Raw genomic sequence first — 22,711 nt, 5'->3', positions numbered from 1 at the left:
TACCTTGGTTTGGAGTCATGGGGAAGTGTGATGGAAGCATGCTACTGGATTGGAAATCCTGGATGAAAAGAATTACCTTACTGGAGAATGGGCTGAGAGGTGACATTCTTGCTTGAAGAACAACAGGTGGTAAACTAAGGAGTGGAAACAGCACTTAAATCCTCTATATCAATCAGATGGAAGGCACTGATATGGAGGGGTTAAAGAAAATGAGGTTAACTTCACGGGAGTGTTAAAACATCCATAAAAACCTTCTGTTACACAGAAGAAAAACTAAATGTTAGTTCTCATCCCTCTAGATTCTGGGGTGCATGAGTGTAAGACAGGTAAAAGAGGCCAACATCACTCAACTTCTCCAGAATGGTTCCGAAAAGTTAGCTTATGAGAAGTGAGAAAAGTAAAGCCAATGTGATGTCATTAGTGCTTTGGGTGTCAAAATGGCCTTTTGACCAGTTAGTAGTCTATCTTCCTTCCTACCCCAAACACAGTGCTCTAAATTACCCTCCGCTTTCCAAAAAAACAAAACATAAAGGTTGCTTCATCTCTACTGTCCTCTACTGGTTCCTACGAATGTTCTGAAATTTTGCTAGTCTAAAAACTGGGAATCCTACCTCTCACAGCCTTCCTGTTTTATTCAGCAGCCTCAAATATCAAAACTTTGCTGATTTGGAAGGGAATTAGAACACAAATGTCGAAAAGAATTCTACACAAGATAAAACCCATTATTGGGCATTTTGACAGCCATAATTCCAACAACTCTTACAATGTTTCAAAGGTACTTAAAATCCTAAAGTGACTTTTGAATTGAAAGTCAACTTATGTTCAGTGAAAGCAAATTTATTTATTTTATTTTTTTATTTCTTTTTTAAAAAGATTTCATTTATTTATTTGACAGAGAGAGACAGCGAGAGAGGGAACACAAGTAGGGGGAGTGGGAGAGGGAGAAGCAGGCTTCCCGCTGAGCAGGGAACCTGATGCGGGGCTCGATCCCAGGACCCTGGGATCATGACCTGAGCCGAAGGCAGCCGCTTAACCGACTGAGCCACCCAGGTGCCCCTCAGTGAAAGCAAATTTAAATCCTTTTCAATAAAGCAATCTATACCTCGGGCCTACGTAAACTAAAACACCACTGCACTCAAATAGTACCTGTCTTAGATGTGGTTACTCCCAAATTATTAGCTAATTCTCTCAACACTATTTTACCAAATTTTCAAGATGACCAAAATAACAGTTATTCTCTCATTTGGTAAATACCACTTTATAACAACAACAACAAAAAACTGTTCTTTCAGGACTTTATTTTGTTTATTAATAAAGTAAATCATTATTATGATTTTTGAAAAAAAAGTTTAAAAATGTTCAGCCTTCATGTTAATGTAGGTTAGGCCATCCAAAAGACAAAGCAAAGAGTTAACATTAAGTCATGGTCCAGGATTATACTTATGAGAAACAAATACAGGACTTACAGTACTTGATAAGCAAAGACAACCAAAATAAACTGTATTTCAAATTTGTTTCTATAAAAACATATTAAAGATCACTTTAAAATAGTGTCCATCTTTTCTTTTAAATGGGCATAGCCTCATCTGCAATCATGTACAAATATAATAAACTTGACTAATAGCTTTCTTAATCTTTTAATACAAATACAATTCCTTGCCTCTTTATGCAACCCAACAAAATAATATAAAGTGAAGTCATTAGAAAAATATGAAACTTTCTGAATCTATATTGCATTTTTAATTTAGATTGGAAAATACAGTTCAGATCATATGAATCACATGGATTTCAGGCTTACATATTACCTATGTCTTACAAATTATCAGATATGGTTCTTTATTTTGGCTGAAATGCAGAAATATGATTAATTTCTTAATAACAGATTAGTTATTTTAAAAATAGTTTCCATTGATAGCAGTGCTAGTCCTAGAACAAAATGTAAGCAAAACATATTTGTAAGTCACTGTCTATTCGGTGCCCCAAATATACAGATCCTAACACTAAGCCCTTAATATACATTTGCTTTAAAGATTACTGAATGGACATCTCAGGTGTCTGATAATCTTTAATTTGACCAATCCTGTAAACATAGTCAAAATCTTTCTAAAAGAAATAAAATTCAAGTAAACATTGCATATTTGATTTAAACTAATCTTACAGTTAAATTCACCTATGACACATTGGATCAAAACCATTCCATATGTAAAAAGGTTTTTAAAAATCATCCACATGTAAAGATGGAACTAAACTCTGTAAACGTGTTCATGTTCAATAACTACTGTACTGCAGCTGCTCTTTGGTTTGGCAAAGTGATATTGGTCAGATGCCTCAGGTACTGAATATTCAAGTAAATCTGTACCCAGGTAAAACCAAGACTCCTGTCGACTTTGTCTTTAATGTAAATGGCAAGCCCTGAAATTCAACTTTATTTTCCTTAAATATCACTCCACAACTATTCAAAGTGTTTGACAGACCAAAGATAGTACTAATACATTTTGAAGGCCTTCATTTTGACCTTTCCCCCACAGTTGATAGAGCTAATCAATACCAGTTGAAATACCAAAGAGGCAGCCTTGCCCTGACTCCCATGCAGCTTGTAGGCCCCTGCTGAATGACCATTAATATGTATGAATAAATCAGCCACGTATTTAGAATGTGGCAAAATGTTGGCCATAAATTAAAGCAAAGGTAACTAAAGCAAAAAGCTTTAAGTGAAAATTTCTGAAAAGGTGTTTGCTATGCTATTAAAGATGATGGTGAAATACAACTTAAAAGAGGAAGATACACCACCACAAAAGTGCCTGGATAGGTTAAAGGGGAAATTTATGTTTCCTCAACTGTTAATCAGGTGCATGCAAATCCTTTGATCTAAATGTAGAAATACTCACAAAAAGTACCAGGAGAACAATTCTGAAAGTAGTCAAGTAGGTTTAAACATTCACAATTTCCTTATAATACACAAAATGCCAAAATGAAGTGATATTTTGTTATCCCTTAACTCTCAGTTTTCTAGAGTCAAGATTATTAGGACTACAAAGTTGAAATAAAGACAGAAGATCATAATAATAATATTCCAAACTATATTTTCAAAGCTAACTCATTCCTTTGGCTCAAACGGGGAAAAAAACCCATAACTTCCTTTTAAAATCTAATATTAGTATAGCCAACAGAATTAGACAAGTCCTATGAACTGAAGATCTGGAATAGCTGACTATAAAATTTATGCTACACTAGGAAATTATAGAGCTATCCCTACCATATGTTTGGCATACAGGAGGTACTCTGAAAATATTTGTTGGATGAATGAAATGTAAGGTTAATTTTGCAAAATTAGGAATCAGAGAATGTGTGGTCATCCAGTCCAACTCATACATAATACCCTTTCCTCCCAATTCCATTTTACAGATAGGGAAACTGTAATGGTTGATACTTACAGATGCTGGTTAAGATTTATCTCTACCCAATACTGGAAGCAATCAATCATTTTGGTTTGTGTCTGTATATGTGACTAAACAGGATAAGTGAGGAGTAACATTTCTACCTTGTTTCTCCTTTACAGGATACAGTATTTTCCCTTAGAATTAATGCAACAATTCCTGTCACTTAGATTGCATTTCAAAAGGAAAAGGAGATCTAGGTCTACCAGGCAGAAAGGGGCTGATGTTTAGGAAGTCAGATTTAAAATTTTGCATGTAAGAGTGGAATTCACTGCTCACAGACTAGAAGTCTTAAATGACTACTTAGGTTAGAATTTCTTTCCAGAAAGAGGAATTACACTAAGCAGTTTTACCCTAGTTCAAACTGCCTTTCACGTCACTATTTAAGCTGTTACAAGACTACCTTAAAAGTTTCAAAGTAATTTCTAGTAATCGCCTAAATTGACACGTGAAAGTCAATAGCATGTTGCATTCTAAATACCTTGGGACCAGAAATAACTTTTAACAGCTTACAATACCTGCCTATCTTCCTCTTTACTTTTCTTCTAGCCACTGCCACTATTCTGACTGTGTCCAATATTTCTATAGCACATGTGCCTTTGTGTCTCCCTGCCCATAAAAATACCCATGAAAGTTCAACAAAAAAGTAATTTAAAAGCAGAGAGAACCTATTTCCTATACTGCCAAATTTCCTTTAAGCCTCGGGCACAACACTACATTTCATGGTTGTATTAATGCTTAGAACTAAGCCATCAATGAATTATACAAATGTGCTCCATGTTTTAAATAATTATATTTAGATATCTGAATCTTTCTGAGTGTTATTTTATAGCCAACAATAAAAAACTTTATTATAAATGTTGAAAAGTATAAAACAGTAATTATAAATTAGCAAACACCCAATAAAAAAAAGTTATTTTCTTTTCCTTACACAGTACAAACAACAGTAAATGGATATTATTATTCACCTTAAGCCACCATACTGTCCGACATGTACTTCACTTAAGACAACTTTTCAGCTTGTGTTTTGGGAACGAAACTTTATATGGATACTAAGAAACACTCTAATTATGTAACTCAGGTGTCAAAAAAGTACATATGCCATGTTAACATGTGACTTGATAGCTCATAGTATAGCATCTCATAACAGGTAAGTGTTATTTCCAAAGTAAAATTAAGTCACTTTTGTAGCAGTAAGTTGATGTAGCACAAATGGGTGTATTTAAGATTAAGGCATCTTTCTGCTCTGGAGTAATGCTTCTTCTGTGGATCTGGCAATCTGTACAAAGGCTTCCTTTTTAAAAAATATATCTTCTGTTATACTTCAATTATTTCATTCCATTGATCATTTTCTTGTAAATAAAGCTGAAAATATCAGTCCATAATATGTTTTTATAAACCTACAAAATCAGAAACAACTGAAGTTATTGGTTAAAACTTGATTTTATATTTCTGAAAATAAAGATTTATTAAATGGTTCTGTGGTCTAAGGTATAAAGCTGCTAAAATAACAAGACAGAGAATGAATATTTTAATACTACTAATATTGTAATAATAACAAAGATTTTTATAAACAGTAAATAAGTGATATCTCTGACTTTCTTCCTCTGAAGCAATCAAGAGAGCATTTTAAAAAGAGGTAGATTCTTACAGTTCTCCCTTGCTGTTAACTTGGACATAATCTGAGGAGACACCTTATCTACCCCTTCATAAGACTGCTACAGGATATGGGGAAATACCCAGAGCAACACTTATAGGTCGCTGAGATTTTCAACAACCACACATCAGACATTATCCTGCTCACATTAAGAATCTTAAAACCAGGACTATACCACAGCCGCAGTTCTGGCTGACATGATCATCACACGATACAATCACCACTCATCTTCGGAGTCCAGCCTGACACAAGCCCCCACTGAGAGCGCTGTTCCAATTCAGTCTAGGTCTTAGGCTCTGGCTGTTACTTTGGACATGGGCTCTGGGTCCTTTGTAGGGAACTAAAAGCTAATGAAAAATGCTGAGCAAGGAAGCAGACATTCCCCTAATTGAGACTCCAGATGAGAACTCTTTGAAAAAAATGAACTCTCCTGACAGAGAGAAACTGAGGTAATAAATGGATGTTGTCTTAAATTGCTAAGTTTGTGGTAATTTGTTATGGAGCAAAAGATAACCAATACACATTATAAGGAAGACTTCAAAAAATCTAATAGCTGCCTAAAATGCTACTGAGTCACAGAGCTAGCTCCTAAGTTAAACAGACAGTGTTTTGAAGTATCAGGAGAGACAGAGAATTCACTACATCCCTCAAAATCCAACTTAGTTACATTACTCACTGCTGATACTACAGTTTATGTTTAATCTGCTTGGAACGTCCTCGATTGCTATTTAAATTAATTTCCTCTGGCTATTGTCTCGGGGCTAGCCAGATCAAGAATAGCGGATCAGTGTGGCTGGCTACAGTAAAGTGCTCTTTTGTTGTATCTTTTCCAACTAAGTCATATTGGTGAACCTCTTCAGTCTTTTCTGCAGCCTAATTAGTCACTCTTCTTTCTTAAACTAATTAACAAGACCCTGTTTACTGAAAAGATTAGTTGTCCACATATCAACCCAAACCGTTTTTTAGTTTCTTCATTAATATACCAATATGTATTTACAAAGATTGCACTAGGAGTGGTAAGAAAAAATGGGATTTAAGCACAGCTGTTACCTTCCAATCTCTTCTGAACTACCTGATTTTGCTGATATAATTAAAAGAGTAAAAAAAAAAAATTGACTTGCGAATTGTTTTGAAATTACAAAATATGCAAATAACTGCATTTGTTCAAGGAAATTACCTTTATACTGTCTTACCTTGCTCTTATTCAAATGGTTAGTTATGAACAAGTGGTACTCAATTTTCTATTGCCACTGTAACATGGTTATTTGTCCCTGTAAGCACATAATTATATATGACAGGACAAAAAAAAAGAAGTATTAAGTTTCTGGCTAATTGGTAAAATTGATGATTACAGTAAAAGCAACTCTTATGTAAACACTAAATAGGCTTATAGTGTCAACCAATATCCACTTGGAGAACCCAGAAGAAAAGCAGTGCTAAAGAGCTAAAAGTCTGCTTTTATGCTTATATTTGTAAAAATGTCCACTGGCTTTTAAAGATGTTCAGCAGCAATAATTACAAAGCCCATGAAATGAACTTTTCCCTTGACCTACACGGGGTCTAATGATCCTAATGAAGATCCTAATGATACCAATTCAAGAGAATAAAAAAAAAAAAATCAGAAATTCTGACAGTAAGTTTTCAAGTTTTAGGGTATTTCCTTGAGTTGGTACCAATTGATTTGAATGTCCAAACCATTTTCTCACAGTGCAAGATGATGACAATGTTATTACTAGTGCTGTTGAAAACCACCATGCATATATTTTAGGCTATAATGCTTGTTAGGTGGCCAGGCTATGTTATAAACCCGATCTGGTTTGAAAGACCATTTCTGTCTTATCAACTGTTCTATAATGCATTCACAATTCATGGATTGATTGAGTCATCAAGAAAAGGTTAAAATATATTCAGTGCATTCTTTTTATACTAAGGTAGCAAAGACTACAATGCATTTCAAAAATTATTTTCAAATAAGTAAAAGTTAAGTGCTAAAGAATAACCTTGTTTAAATGTTATTCAGAATAGTGAATGCCCAAAGAACTTTCTATATCTGAGGTAAAGAAATATGTGGCTGGGTAACAAAAGAAAATCCCAACTCTGAACAGAACAAAACACAGTAGTAGCCCCTACACTTCTCCTCACTCAAACCTCTTTCTCCATAAAAGCTACTAATAAACACTGACACCCTATTGTAAGATATTTTATTAAAAAGTCTCACATATCTTAGTATTTTAAAATATCATGTTGTTTTGATTTTTACATATTTGTTAAATCTGGTTGATCTTCATTTTAACCAGAAAAAGCACTGTTTTCAAATGACAAGTATTACCTGATCTGACAGTGCCTTCTTCAGATCCATTCTCTATCCATTGAGAGTCACTGTCCAACAATCGGTTTTTTGATTCACTAAGCGGTTTGATAGGAAAGGGTTGATTTGAGCCAATACTGAAAAGAGGAAGAAATAATTCAGTAAATAGTTTAATGCTCAGTTAAGGATACTTAATTAATAAGCAGCAAATTAGTATTCCTTCTCCTAAATATGTGAGGGCAACTCATGAGATCTTAGCACTCTAAAAAAACTCTATCTTCAAGAGAAAAATATGCCCCCGACCCCCAACTGAATGGCTCTCTAAACCCAAGAATCTATATTCCAGCAGTGCCAATGAAAACAATTAGACAAAAGAAAAAAGCTTCAGAGGCTGGTGTGAAACTTTTAAAATGTGTTAATCAAGAGCTGTAAAGTAGCATAAGGTGAGGATCTATGTCTGTGGCCAGGACAAAAAAATTACCTGTCATTTCCCAAGTTTTCTGCTTTCTACCTCTGCAGTTTAGATCTAAGGGGAAAAAATGATTTAGTGATTTAGCGTAGACTTACTTTTCTTGCTAAGAGATCCAGGGAGGGAGGGAATGGAGGAACAAAAGAAGGAAAAGGGAACTAGTATTTCTTGTGTACTTACTATGGGCCAGACACTGTGCTAGGTGCTTTATACACATTATGTCAACCTTCACAATAACCCTTGGAGGTACGTATGGTAATCCTCATTTTACAGAGCTGGAAACTGAGTCTCACACAGTTTAAGTGACTTGTTCAGACTCACAATAAATGTTAGAGTTCTAACGTCCTAAGACTGTAGGTTTGAAGGTCTATGTTCTGATACTAATAGATGGTTTGGAATTTATAACCCCTCCTCCCCCACAATTTATTTCTGTCCTAAATAAATTTCGACTATTTGACAGAAGTATCTTTGTCTTTAAAATTTCATTTAAAATGAACTATTTCTTTTAATTTATGAATTGACTTGTTTGCCATGCAAATACTGAAAAAGTATCTTCTAAGATGAATGAATGAGAAAAAATTTTACATTGTATTTTTGAAATCCTCATTAATATTATTTTTACACTGCAGTTTAAATCTGTTTATCAAAATATAATGGTGGATAGTACGACTAATTTCTTTGAAAAAAAATACAGCTGATATAAACCAAGAATCAAATCTTGAAAGAATGTCTTAGTTTCTAGAAAGATGTAGCATATTTAGGATAGCCATGTTTCCTGGTTTGCCCAGACATTTCCAGTTATATGTGATTGTCCTGGTTCAACTATTAATAGCAAGCATTCTCTTTCTTATTCTCCAAGTGTTCTGGTTTGGATGATAAAAAATATGGTTATCCTAAGCATGTTAGGTACATATACATATTAGCTCTCCGTTAAAAAAAATTTTACATAGAATTTCTCTTTCCTTATCTATGTTGACCTACAAATTATTACTGTATTTATCAGATATGTATGTATAACACACACACACACACACACACACAGAGTTTGCTTTATAATGAATAATGAAAAACTTAATGATAAGAAGCACACCTTCTAGCATATTCATTTTGATTTGTAACAGAAGCTTGTTCTGGATCCATCCCCACAAGGCGAGTTGGAAAACTGCAACCATCACCCAAGCTGCATAATGAAAAATATCAGTAATAATTTAAATCATATTAACTTAAATCAAGGTGGTCAAATTCAACAACCATTCTTCAAAAACATAGTATAAAGAAATTATCATAACTTGTCATTTCAGAAAATAATTCTTAAAATTTTCTAATTTAGAGGGTTACTAGCCTCATTGAAGAAATAAGCTGTCTTCTCTCATAATTTACATATATTTAAAAACAGTATCTTTCAGGACTATTAAGATTATAATGCCTGGGGCGCCTGGGTGGCTCAGTCAGTTAAGTGTCTGCCTTTGGCTCAGGTCATGATTCCGGAGTCCTGGGATCGAGACCCATATCGGGCTCCCTGCTCAGTGAGTAGCCTGCTTCTCCCTCTTCCTCTGCCATGCCCCCTGCTTATGCTCTCTCACTTGCTCTCTTTTTCTCTCTCTCAAATGAATAAATACAACTCTTAAAAAAAGATTATAATGCCCATTAAGATTATGATACCTCAAACATAGGTATTCAAATATCTGGGAAGTTGGCTAGTTAAATATTTGGGTAATTGAGATTATAATGCTTATTAAGATTATGATGCCTATTAAGATTATGATACCTCAAACACAGGTAAGCAAATATTTGGGTAACTGACCTACTCATCACAATCCTTTAAGACATCATAAAGGCTCAAATTGAAATTCAAGGTGTAAGTTCCAAATATTTATTCATTTGACAAATATTTATTAAATGCCTATGATGCCCTGGGTACAATTATCAGGACTAGGGATATAGCAGTGAACAAAACAGGAGAAAAATTCTGCCCTCAAGAAGTTTAAAATCTAAAAAAAAGTACAGACATACCTTAATTTCACATTTTAAAAATACCAAAATCATGTAAAACAGGGACTTTCATTTCCAGCCAAGATGGATTAACTGATAAATGTGACCTTTCATCATGAACAATCAGAAAACTGAACAGTATATACAATAACTGTTTTCCAAACCAGCAAACACAGAACTGTGGTCTCTGAAAAAAGAGAAACCAACCAAGTGAGTCCCAGCTTTCTGCCAGGACCTGAGCACCACCAGGGGAAAAAAGTAGAGCAAGGCAGTCTCAATGAATTGAGGTGACAGAGATGGGCATTTCAAGAAGTTGAGGTAGCTTGAATATACTGGACAGAGCTGAGGGAAGAGGGAGATATATGCAAAGAAAGGGCTACAACAATGTGCACAGCATTTTACTGGAGTGTTTTGATGAATGTGAAGCTACACATGTGAATCTAGGCTTAAAACAGCCTCAAAAGGACCAAGCTAAAACATAAGTAACTGCCAAAGGGAGAGAGCAAAATTTAATACACAGAATTCAAAATGTCTACCATCTAATCAAAAATTACTAGCATGAAAAGTAGCAGGAAAATGTGACCCACAACTAAGAAAAAAATGGTTAATAGAAAAGAATTAGAAATGACTATGAAAATTTGAAACAAATACTTTAAAATAGTGATTATAAATATGTCTGTGAATTAACAGGAAAAAAATGGATAGGAGAAGAGAAATGTAAGATATAAAAAAAGAACCAAACTGAACTTCTAGAGCTAAAAAATACAGTATCTGAAATGAAAATTCACTAGATGAGCTTGACAGCAGAGCAGACATCATAAAAGAAAAGATCAATGAACTTACAGACATAGCAACAGAAACTATCCAAACCTTAGCAGACAGAGAAAAAAGATGGGGCCGGGGGAGCAAAGAACAGCAATGACCTGTGGGTCACAATCAAGCAATTTAACATACGTATATTTAAGAGTGCCCCCAAAACCAGTGGAGGGAAAGCATGGGAAGACATAATAAAAATTATTCAAATGTGATGAAAACTACAAATTCACAGATCCAAGAAGCCTAATGAACCCTAGAGAGGATAAACACAAAGAAACCACCAAAAAAAAAAAATCATCATCAAATGGCTTTTAAGATAAAACCTTAAAAGTAGCCAAAGGTCAAAAAAAGACACAGTAATTAACAAACAGTGGAATAAAGATAAGAGTGAGGCTGATTTCTTGTCAAAAAAAAATGCAAGCCAGAAGTTAATGGAACAACATCTTTAAAGAAAGAGGAAAAAACAAAACAAAACCAGTCAACACTGAAATCTCAGTATAGAGAAAATAATCTTAAAAAATACTAGTCTGTGTTCTATCCAGTCAGAGTGGAAAAACCTTGTAATACCGGAGATGATAAAGTACACAGAAGAAATTGATGCACTTAAAGGTACAGCAATAGGATCTATCAAATGAACACAGAAAAAAGACTGAACAAAAAAATGGACAGTGCATCAGGGAGCTGTGGTACAACTTCAAGTGTACTAATATACATGTAACTGGAGTCTCTATAGTAATGGGGAAGGGGGGGTGGGGATGACAGAATAAGTATTTAAAGAAATAATGGTTAAAATACTTTTCAAATTTGATGAAAGTTATAAAATCACAGTTCCAAGAAGTTCAACCAATTCCAACCATAAGAAACATGAAGAAAACTATATACCAAGGCACATCATAATCAAACTGCATGAAACTAGTGCTAAAAAGCATATCTTAAAAGCACCCAGTGAAAAAAAGACACATTACATATAGAGTAAAAAAAAAATGAGTGCAAACTTCTTGTCAGAAAAAATGTAATCCAGAAGATGGTGAAGCAATATCTAGAATTATATGCCAAGCAAAACTGTCTTTCAAAAGTGAAAGCAAAATGTTATTTTCAGACAAAAATATAGGAAATACAGCTAAACAAGGGAAAAAAAACCCATAACATTTATAAATATGTCACTTGAATTTCAAATATTTTTTACTTTTCTGTAATGACTTTGGTATATAGATGGCCTAAGATGGCTGGGAATTTGGGAGAAAAGGAAACTATGAATCATCTCAAGCATATATTTTCATTTAAATTTTCATTTAAATTTGAAGTTAAAAATTGCATTATATGTTGGGTCTTCTTTTAAGACACAACAGAATACGTATCTGTGATAGAATCTTTGAAGATATAGCTAATACGTATAAATTCTTATGATTCTCTACCTCAAACAACTTATTTTCATCTCGAAGGAAAAAGAGTGATTGTTATTTTTATGAATAATTTTTTTTCTACTTTCCATTCAAATATATGCCCAAACTCTCTTTTGGGAGAGTTTAATAAAAAACATGAAAAATAAAGTATTTTATATAATCAAGATGTTCTGAGTTTTCATTCTCAAGGCTCATAAGGATGTCATTATATACTGTATTCTCTGAATCTTAAGACATTTAACCAGAGAGACAGACTATCACAGATTCTGTAATTTCCGAGACCTGCATTTTGTACATTACCTTGAAAATATTGGAAGCAGCCAGTATTTCTTTTCATCGCCAAAGACTTGTCTCCAATTTTTACTGCATCCAAGAGAAAAACCATTTCCATCAGGTCCATATGAAAATGTGGGTGAGCGGAATGATTCTGTTATATGTACATATATATATAAAAAAAGAGTTAATCTATTTAAAAATTATACGAGGATGGAAAGCAGCAATTTTCTTGCCTTATATCTTTGATATCAAAATTATACAAATATAATTTAAAATAAATAAGATATTTGTAATAATTAAAAGAAATTTCTGAAACTTATTTGGGAAAAAAAAATACCACCTCTGAGTATTTCATCACCTATATAAAATGAAAATGTGAAAACAATTATCTAATATTACTAAAAATCTACTGAAGTGTGTTCACTATATCTCACCTTTTTAAAAAGATATGCTAACTCTTGCAACTTCACTCATTTATTACTTATGAAATTCTTACTATGTGCCTAATGGCACAGTACCAGGTATTTGAGATCCAAAGGTAAATTAGATGAAATTCTTACCAAAGAATCCACAGTCTAACAAAATCTAACAAAACTGCACTGTGATATACATGTGTGAATGGGGGTGGTGGTATGTGAGCATGATCTTGAACAACAAATAACAGATAAAGAAGCAGATGGTGATCAGAGATGATTATTTCAAGTTTGGCTGTTAAGTGATGTAGAGTGGAGGTTAGAGAAAGATACACATTTCACAAGAAAAAGGTTTTTTTCTTTATTTAAAAATACAATTTATTTTAGCATGTTTTGTAAGCTAAGGATAAAAAGCCAGGGAGAGAGGAATTGGGAAAGGTTGATGATATAGAAAAGTAAAGTAAAAAAAAGGTGGGGAAAAAAGTAAAGAACACATTTTAGCTAAAAGATAAGCTGTAAGGGCAGAAGAAATGAGACAGCCTCTAGAAGAGTTCTAAAGATTAACCTTAGATATCAAAAAAGACATTTGTCCTCAGAAGTCAGAGGCAGAGTGACAGTGATGGGTTTGAAAGGAGAAATGTCTGTGTGAGGTTATAAAGGGAAGAAGATAAGAATTTACTTGTGACAACTTCTAATTTTTTCAGAAACACAGGATATGACTGCCAAATAGAGCAGAGGACCCAGGTGAGGTCTGAGACTTTACATGTGTAGGTGCACCAATCGCTGTGGGAGTGAGACTGCCTTCCCCAGCTTTCTACAGCCCCGACGTACTTGTGGATAAAGTGGAGAGCTAGAATAACCCAGGTCATGGATCAGCAACTGAATTACAGGAGAAAGCCAGGACAGGTATAGTGTGAGAGTGTTGTCAAGAGTTGTTAAAGCCATTTGTTACAGGATCTAGAATTGAAAAGGGGAGAAATGAGACCAGAAGGGAAAGGAACGGCTGGGAGAGGAGTACAGAAAAGGAGAGCTGCAAGGATGATGAGTGGCCAGAGAATGGAAAGTCCAAGTTGACAATTTCAGGGGCTCTTCAGTTCGAAGAGATTAAAAGGTTCAATGTTTAGTTTATGGGAATGATTGACCATGAGCATCAAACGGACCAGCTTGCTTGTTTGGGATGATTGCATTTGTTTGAATACAGAAACTCTTTAAATTGGGGAAATGCTCTCAAGGTAGGTAGGGGACAGTTATGGAGAAGGGTAGAAGTGATACCTCAAAGGACAGAAGAACATAACTCTGGAAGGAGCAGTGGAGAAACAGCCTAGGGCCAGGGCTGTGGAAGGTGAGCTGTAAAGGAAGTGGTGTGCCAGGGTAATTTTTTCAAAATAAGGGTTAAAACACCTTAATAAGGAGGGCACGTACTGCATGGAGCACTGGGTGTTATACAGAAACAATGGATTGTGGATCACCACATCAAAAACCAATGATGTATTGTATGGTGACTAACATAACATTATAAAATTAAAAAAAAAATAAAATAAAACAACTTAATAGGTGTTTTTCACACCTATTTTTTTTTTTGCTACCAGCATTTCTTTTTAACGAACTAGAACAGAAAATATTAGAATACATCGCACATAGTAGAGGTTAATGATGTTTTGTAAAATTTATGCTTATTTTATTTATATAATTTTATAAACGTGTGCATGCACTAGGTCACAATACAAATGATGCCTTTCTTATTGTAGTCACCGGCAAAAAAAACTGAAGAATACTGCTTAAAGAGAACAATGGGTTTCCCATGAAGCACTCCTCTCTCATAACTAAGTGGCTGGGCAAGAAATGAAGCAGGCTTGGAACTGTGCCAAATTAAAATGTTCAAGCTCCCATCTAAAGCAGTCGACTACTACTTAGTTCCAACTGAAGGATGCCAGAGAGGAAAATGGGCCCACTGTTATCAGATTTATCAATTTTTGAAAAGAAATCAACTTTTCTATGTGAAATCTCTTCCTTTTTAATTGGCATAGTTCGTAAGGGCTAGACTTTGCATGTAAGCTGCCTTTTATCATCGATGAGTAAAGGTAAGAGGATGGCAGGATACTCTGTGACAAGGATAAAAAATTAATTACTAGATACAAGAAAGTTTATTTACACAGAAAAGGGATGAAGGCATGATGGAACTGGAGGAGAGCTCCACAATGGAGAGTGAGCTGGGGAAGAAAGGGCTTAGAAATTCTTACCCTGGAGCCCATCAAGCTTTTTCATGACTCAGTAAGACACCAAGTTAAAATAATCCAAATATAAACATATCTAAAAGTCTCCCTAAAATGTCTTCATCTTTATGTATTATAATCTATCTGCCTCCAATTCCCCTGGCAGACACATGGCTTTAGATGGCAAGGAGTCTTTGACTTTCCTGTGAAACAATGTGACAAATCCCTATTTCGTATCCTGCTACATTAGCCAATGCCTAAATATTTCAATTATAGCACAGTGGCTGCTTACAGGCTAATAGCTTAGTTTGAGCCAATGCCATACCACTCTTATTTAGGAAATGTTTGTCCAATTATTTTAATACCTTACTGAATTCTTCTCCTATATTTCACTTTAAAAAATCAGCAAAATATGGAAATAAATGCCGATATTAGTGATATAGTTGACATAAAGATGGAAATGATTAACCATGTCAAAAACACTACTCCTTAGCCTCAATCATGGAACACGCCAGTCAGTGTGTAATCAAAGGTGGGGAAAAAGGTAAAGAACACGTTTTAGCTAAAAGATAAGCTGTAAGGGCACCTGGGTGACTCAGTCGGTTGAGTGTCCGACTCTTGATTTCAGCTCACGTCATGATATCAGGGTTGTGACACTGAGCCTGGCAGTGGGTGCCACACTTAGCACAGAGTCAGCTTGAGATTCGCTCTCCTTCTGCCCCTCCCCCCCGCTTGCATGCGGGTGTGCTCTCCCTCTCTCAAATAAATAAAATCTTTTTTTTTTAAAGATTTTATTTATTTATTTGACAGAGAGAGAGACAGTGAGAGCAGGAACACAAGCAGGGGGAGTGGAAGAGGGAGAAGCAGGCTTCCTGCCAAGCAGGGAGCCTGATGCGGGGCTTGATCTCAGGACCCTGGGATCATAACCTGAGTTGAAGGCAGACGCTTAATGAATGAGCCACCCAGGTGCTCCTCAAATAAATAAAATCTTTAGAAAAAATAAAAGATAAGCTGTAATAAGGATTTAAATTTTTTTTTTTTGCGTTCTGAGAATGAACCTCCATATAACATGTAAATCTACTGTCTACACCTTTATAGGATGATTTTTTTTTTAAAGATTTTATTTATTTATTTTACAGAGAGAGACACAGCTAGAGAGGGAACACAAGCAGGGGGAGTGGGAGAGGGAGAAGCAGGCTTCCCTCAGAGCAGGGAGCCCTATGCGGGGCTCGATCCCAGGACCCTGGGATCATGACTTGAGCCGAAGGCAGATGCTTAACGACTGAGCCACCCAGGCGCCCCTATAGGATGTTTTTTTTTTTTTTTAAGATTTTATTTATTCACTTGAGACACAGAGATACAGAAAGAGAGAGCATGAGCAGGGAGAGAGGCAGAGGGAGAGGGAGTAGCAGGCTCCCTGGTGAGCCAGGAGCCCGACGTGGGGCTCGATCCCAGGACCCCGGGATCATGACCTGAGCCGAAGGCAGACGCCTAAGCATCTGAGCCACCCAGGCGCCTCTATAGGATGATTTTTGAAAAGACACTGTATAAATGCAGGGAACAGCTCTTATTTATTAAAATTCATATTGAGGTGCCTGGGTGGCTCAGTCTGTTAAGTGACTGACTCTTGGTTTCAGCTCAGGTCATGATCTCAGGGTCATGAGATTGAGCCCCACATCAGGCTCCATGCTCTGCAGGGAGTCTGCTTCTCTCCTTCTCTCTCTCCCTCTGCCCCTCCCCACTGCTCGCTCATGCTCTCGCTCTCTAAAATAAATAAATAATTTTTAAAGAATAATATTTATATAGTTCTTTTATATACAGTGCACAACTGAAAATACATATAAATGCCAATCTCACATCCTCAACCTTCAAAATATTGAAACTTTACATTATGTACCCATTGTTCTTATCTAGTCATAGTTAACCTTAATACAGAATTATTTTACACTTTTTTATCATCTGATTATTGTCCTCAGGATTTCATAGTCATTTATGGTCATCTTCCTAAATAATTATGATTTCTTTTAACCTACTTACCTATTGTTGTTCTGTTTTTTCCAACTAGCCAGCAGTGGTAGCTGAAAAGTGATAGGACGCTGATGAAGAACATTGTAGACACAAAGAAAAGGAAAAGTACGTGGAACTTTGCACGTGTATCAGAGAGTTCATTCTGAGGAAGGAAGAAGAGTTAACTTTAGAATAGTCAGCCCCTAAAATATATTATTACTTGATTCTTCCTAAAGACTGTTGAATCTACCAAACATCTTGCCAGATCTGAAGAATATAAAATAAATTCAGATAATAAATCCAAAAGCAACATCTCCCAAAACAGAAAATTGGCATTATCAAAGGAGCTTGCTTATATAAAAGGTTGAAAGGGTCATTTAAAAAATTACTCTTAAACACTTAAAAATTTTAGTAATATATTCAGTAATAAAATAAAAAGAAGCATTTTTTTACTCAACATTTTTCTTTTGTACTTTATGCATATATTCCTAAGCTTTCCCTGATATCCAGGATAGACAAGAGTTTTTCCTTATCTATGCTAAAATATTTGCTTATTTTAATTATACATGCTGCTAACCAAACATTAATTGTGATAAATTTGTGTACTTCTTTAATTTCTATTTTTTTTAAAAGATTTTATTTATTTATCTGACAGAGAGAGACACAGCGAGAGAGGGAACACAAGCAGGGGGAGTGGGAGGGGGAGAAGCAGGCTTCCCGTGGAGCAGGGAGCCCGATGCGGGGCTCAATCCCAGAACTCTGGGATCATGACCTGAGCTGAAGGCAGACGCTTAATGAGCCACCCAGGCGCCCCTTTAATTTCTATTTTTGGAACACCCCAGCATATATCCCCATGCCCTCAGCTGTTCAATTCCTACCTTTTTTATCCTCAATTTCTACAGGTTTTTTTTTAGGTAATTAGCGCTTTAGGTAAATACATTTACCACAAGGTATTAGTGAATGAAAACAGCTTTGCTGTTACCCATTCTTATGGCTATATTCATTTTAACAGAAGCAAAATCTTAACCTAGAAGAAATTAGTATCTATTAATAGGAGAAAGAGGAAGCCTTTAAGTGTTAGCTCTTAAAATAAAACCACATGTGCAAATCACAGACTCCACTAGAACATGAGGTGGTCCTGGCTTGATTTAAACACTGTTTACACAATAAAATGAAGGTTTTTAGCATTAGATTATTCTGGCATTTATTTTTTACTCTTCTCTCCCAGAGTAGCCACAGTACCTTTTAAACATATCAAGCAATTCTTTTAACTTCCCATCTTGTGAAGCAAATGAGTATTATACATATTTACTATAAATTTTCACAAGAATGGCATGGCAATAATGTTATTTTACCTTTGGACAACTCTCTGTAGATTTCCTGTGGCAAAGCTTGTACAAATAGAGATAATGTATTAAGAAACCAAATTTTATACAAAATTATCCTGAACACTAGTTTTATAAATCTTTCGTTTTGAAGGAACACTAAGATGTTGTTCTCTAAAGGTCACTGACAACATTTTCTCCAAAAACACAAAAGAGAAAACAGACAAGAAAATTTAGCTCCTTAAGCACATTCAAGGTACACTTTAAATATATACTTTCCCACTATTTTTAAAGAGATTTATATCTAGGAAAGAATAAATTAATTTTTTTAGCAAATAGCTTTTATTAAAAAGCTTCTGATTAGTAGTTTCTCAAAACTGTATCCAAGAATTTCTTACCACCTTCAGTCACTACTACTGCAAAAGCCTTCTAAGAGATGCTATCATTGACCTTCAGTCTAGTTTCAGCTCTGCAATCAGAGTGATCCATTACAATAAGACCATGTTACTCCTCTGCTCCTGTTTCATTCGGCATGAAAGACACAGTCCTCCAACACTCTCCAAGGCCCACTGCCTGGACTTCTCATTAGTCCCATTCTCTCTCATTCTATGCCAGCCACCTGGCCTCCTTGCTGTTACACAAACATGACGGGGACACTCCTACTTTTGGGCCTTTGCTCTAAAGTCGAGATGTTTCCTCAAAAATGTTCTTCTCTCAAATGTCCACTAACTCCTTTCAAGTCTTTGCTCAAATCTTACCTTCTGAAATCTACCCTGATCACACTCTTCAAAAAAATTGAGATATAATTGACATATAACATTCTATTAGTTTTAGGTGTAAAACATGACTCAATATATGTACACATTGCAAAATGATCACCACAGTAAGTCTAGTTAACACCCATACCACAGTTATAAAACTTTTTTCCTAGTGATGAGATCTTTTAAGATGTACTAACTTAGCATCAAATATACTTAACTGTAGTCACCACGTTGTGCATTATATACCCAGGACTTATTAATGTTATTTTGAGCACCTTCACTCACTTTATCCATCCCCCGCCACTGCCCCAACAATCACCAATCTGTTATCTGTGAGTCCAAAAAAAATTTTTTTTAGATTCTACATATAAGTGACAAAAACAGTATTTGTTTTCTCTGACTTATTTCACTTAGTGTAATGTCTTCCAAGCCTACCCATGTGGTCATAAATGGCAGGATTTCCTAAGTCTTTATGGCCAAGTAATATTCCATTGTGTACACACACACAAACACAATTTTCTTCATCCATTCATCTACTGATGGGACACTTAGCTTGTTTTCATGTCTTGGCTATTATAAATAAGCTTCAATGTACATGGGGTTTACACATATCTTTTCAAGTTAGTGTTTTCATTTCCTTTGGATAAATATCCAGATGTAGAATTGCTGGATCATATGGTAGTTCTAATGTTTGGAGGAAGCTTCATACTGTTTCCACAGCAGCTAAACCAATCTACATCCCCACCAACAGTACATGGGTTCCCTTTTCTCCACATCCTCGCCAACACTAGTTACTTCTTATCTTTTGATAATAGCCGTTCTAACAGGTATGAGTTGGTATCTCACTGTGGTTTGGATTTGCATTTCCCTGATTAGAGACATTGAGCACTTTTTCATGTACCTGCTGGCCATCCATATGTCTTTGGGAAAATGTCTATTCAGATCCTCTGCCCATTTTTAAATTTTTTTTGGCTACTGAGTTGTAGAAGTTCTTTATATATTTTGTCTATTAAGCCCTTATCTGATATATGATTTGCAAGTATCTTCTCCCATTCAGTAACCTGCCTTTTTGTTTTGTTGATGGTTTTCTTTGCTGTATAGAAGCTTCTTAGTCTGATGTAGTCCCACTTGTTTATTTTTGCTTTTATTATTTTGCTTTTGGTGCCAAATCTAAAAAATCATCACCAGGACCAATGTGAAGGAGCTTACTGCCAATGTTTTCAAAATCTGAGACTTACAGTTTTAGGTCTTATGTTCAAGTCTTTAATCCATTTGGAATTTTTGTATGATGTAAGATAGGGATCCAGTTTCATTCTTTGCATGTGGCTGTGCATTTTTCCCAACATTATTTATTACAGAGACTATCCTTACCCACTGTATACTCTTGGCTCCCCTGTTGTAAATTAACTGACCCAAGATTCATGGGTTTATTTCTGGCCTATTTTGTTCCATTTATTTATGTGTCTGTTTTCACGCCAATACCATACTGTTCTGATTACTATAACTTTGTAATATGGTTTGAAATCAGGAAGTGTGATACTTCCAGCTTTGCTCTTCTTTTTCAAGACTGCCGTGGCTATTTGGGGTCTTTTGTGGTTCCACACAAATTTTAGAACTGTTTGTTCTATTTCTGTGAAAGATGTCATTGGAACTTAGGGATTACACTGATTCTGTAGATGGCTTTTGGTAGTATGGACATTTTAACATTAATTCTTCACATTTTAACAATATTAATTCTTCCAGTCCATGAGCACAGATTAACTTTCCATTAATTTGTGCCTTCAATTGCTTTCATCAATCTCAATGTACAGGTCTCTCACCTCCTTGGTTAAAGTTATTCCCTAAGTATTTTGACATTTTTGATGCAAGTATAAATGGGATTGTTTTCTTAATTTCTCTTCTGATAGTCTGTTACTAGTGTATAGAAACACAACTGATTTTGAACCCTGCAACTTTTCTGAATTGGCTTCTTAGTTCTAACAGTTTTTGGTGGAGAATTCAGGGTATTCTAAATATATTATGTATTATGCAAATAGAGACAGCTTTACTTCTTTCTTATTTGAATTCTTTTTCTTGCCTAATTGCTATGGCTAGGATTTCCAATACATATTGTGTTGAATAAACAGCAAGAGTGGGAATCCTGGTCTTGTTCTTAGTCTTAGGGGGAAAGCTTTAAGCTTTTCATCACTGAGTATGATGTTAGCTGTGGGACTGCCATATATGGACTTTACTGTGTTGAGATACGTTCCTTCTATACCTACTTTGTTAAGAATTTTTACCAAAAATGGATGAATTTTATCAAATGCTTTTTCTGCATCTATTGAGATATGATTTTTTTCGTTCATTTTGTTAATGTGGTATGTCATGCTGATTGATTTAAAGATGCTGAACCATACCTGCATCCCTGGAATAAATCCCACATGATCATAGTGTATGATCCTTTTAATTTTTAATGTATTGCTGAATTCAGCTTGCTAATATTTTTTTGAATATTTTTACATCTTTGTTCAACAGGGATATTGGCCTATAATTTTCTTTACTTGTAGTGCCCTTGTCCATTTTTGGTATCAGGGTAATACTGGCCTCATAAAATGAATTTGGAAGTGTTCCCTCTTCTATTTTCTTGGAAGATTTTGAGGACTGGAATTCACTACCAAACCATCTGGTCCTGGACTTTCGTTTATTGGGAAGTTACTGATTACTGATTTAATCTCCTTACTAGCAATTAATCTCTTCAGATTTTCTATTCCATCATGATTCAGTCTTGGTAGGTTGTATTTTCTAGGAAAGTATCCATTTCTGCTAAGTTGTCCAATTTGCTGGTGTATCATTGTTCATAGTAATCTCTTACGATCCTTTGTATTTCTGTGGTATCAGATATAATGTTTTCTCTTTCATTTCTGATTTTATTTGAGTCCTCTTTCTTTCTTGGTGAGTCTGGGTAAAGGTTTGACTATTTTGTTTATCTTTAAAAAAAACCCCAGCTCTTTCACTGATCTTTTCTATTGTCTTTTTAGTCTCTATTTATTTCCACTCTGATTTGTTATTTTGCCCCTTGTACTAACTTTGGCTTGTACGTTCTTTTTCTAGTTCCTTGAGATGTGAAGTTAGGTTACTTTAGATCATTCTTATTTGTGAGTTTTCCAGTTTTCTTTTTTGTAATCGATTTCTGGTTTTATATCATTGTGTTTTCTGTTTCTTTTGGATGGAGTGTTCTTTATTTTTTTGTAATTGATTTCTGGTTTTATATCATTGTGTTTTCTGTTTCTTTTGGATGGAGTGTTCTTTATGTCTGGTAAGTCCACCTGGTCTAATGTGTCATTTTAATGCCAATCTTCCTTATTGATTTTCTGTCTGGATGACCTATCCATTGATGAAAGTGGGGTATTAAAGTCTCTACTTATTGTATTGCTCTCTACTTCTCTCTTTAGGTCTGTTAATATTTGCTCTATATATCTAGGTGCTCCCATGTGTCCACTAACTTCCTTCAAGTCTTTGCTCAGATCTGATTGTCTTACCGAGTAGGTCTACCCTGATCACTCTCTTTAACACTTTTATCTGTCCCTGTCATACTCACCCCACACACACTTGCCACATCCCCTACCCTGCTCTACTTTTACTTTTTTTCATAGTG

The 22,711-nt window shown here is 35.2% G+C and overlaps 1 protein-coding gene across 10 annotated transcripts in view; it reads right to left on the bottom strand.

The window, feature by feature from the left end:
* Positions 1-1,065: 1,065 nt before the first annotated feature.
* The window catches only part of ZDHHC20 (zinc finger DHHC-type palmitoyltransferase 20), a 76,903-nt gene continuing 55,257 nt past the window's right edge, over positions 1,066-22,711 (bottom strand). For 2 of the 10 annotated variants that reach the window (XM_032403367.1, XM_032403366.1), the window contains exons 7-12: positions 17,022-17,154; positions 12,383-12,509; positions 8,962-9,051; positions 7,424-7,539; positions 6,288-6,365; positions 1,066-4,837 (exon numbers count right to left, since the gene is read on the bottom strand). In XM_032403367.1, coding sequence (XP_032259258.1) covers positions 6,328-6,365; positions 7,424-7,539; positions 8,962-9,051; positions 12,383-12,509; positions 17,022-17,154 — 504 coding nt within the window. In that variant the 3' untranslated portion in view covers positions 1,066-4,837; positions 6,288-6,327. The other 8 variants (XM_032403360.1, XM_032403357.1, XM_032403361.1 and 5 more) reach the window with 8 other exon arrangements.

Source organism: Phoca vitulina, unplaced genomic scaffold, assembly GCF_004348235.1.
Source record: "Phoca vitulina isolate PV1807 unplaced genomic scaffold, GSC_HSeal_1.0 scaffold5, whole genome shotgun sequence".
NCBI lineage: Eukaryota > Metazoa > Chordata > Mammalia > Carnivora > Phocidae > Phoca > Phoca vitulina.
The sequence above is the reverse complement of the archived record's forward strand: the minus strand, read 5'-3'. Positions and strand labels throughout refer to the sequence as shown.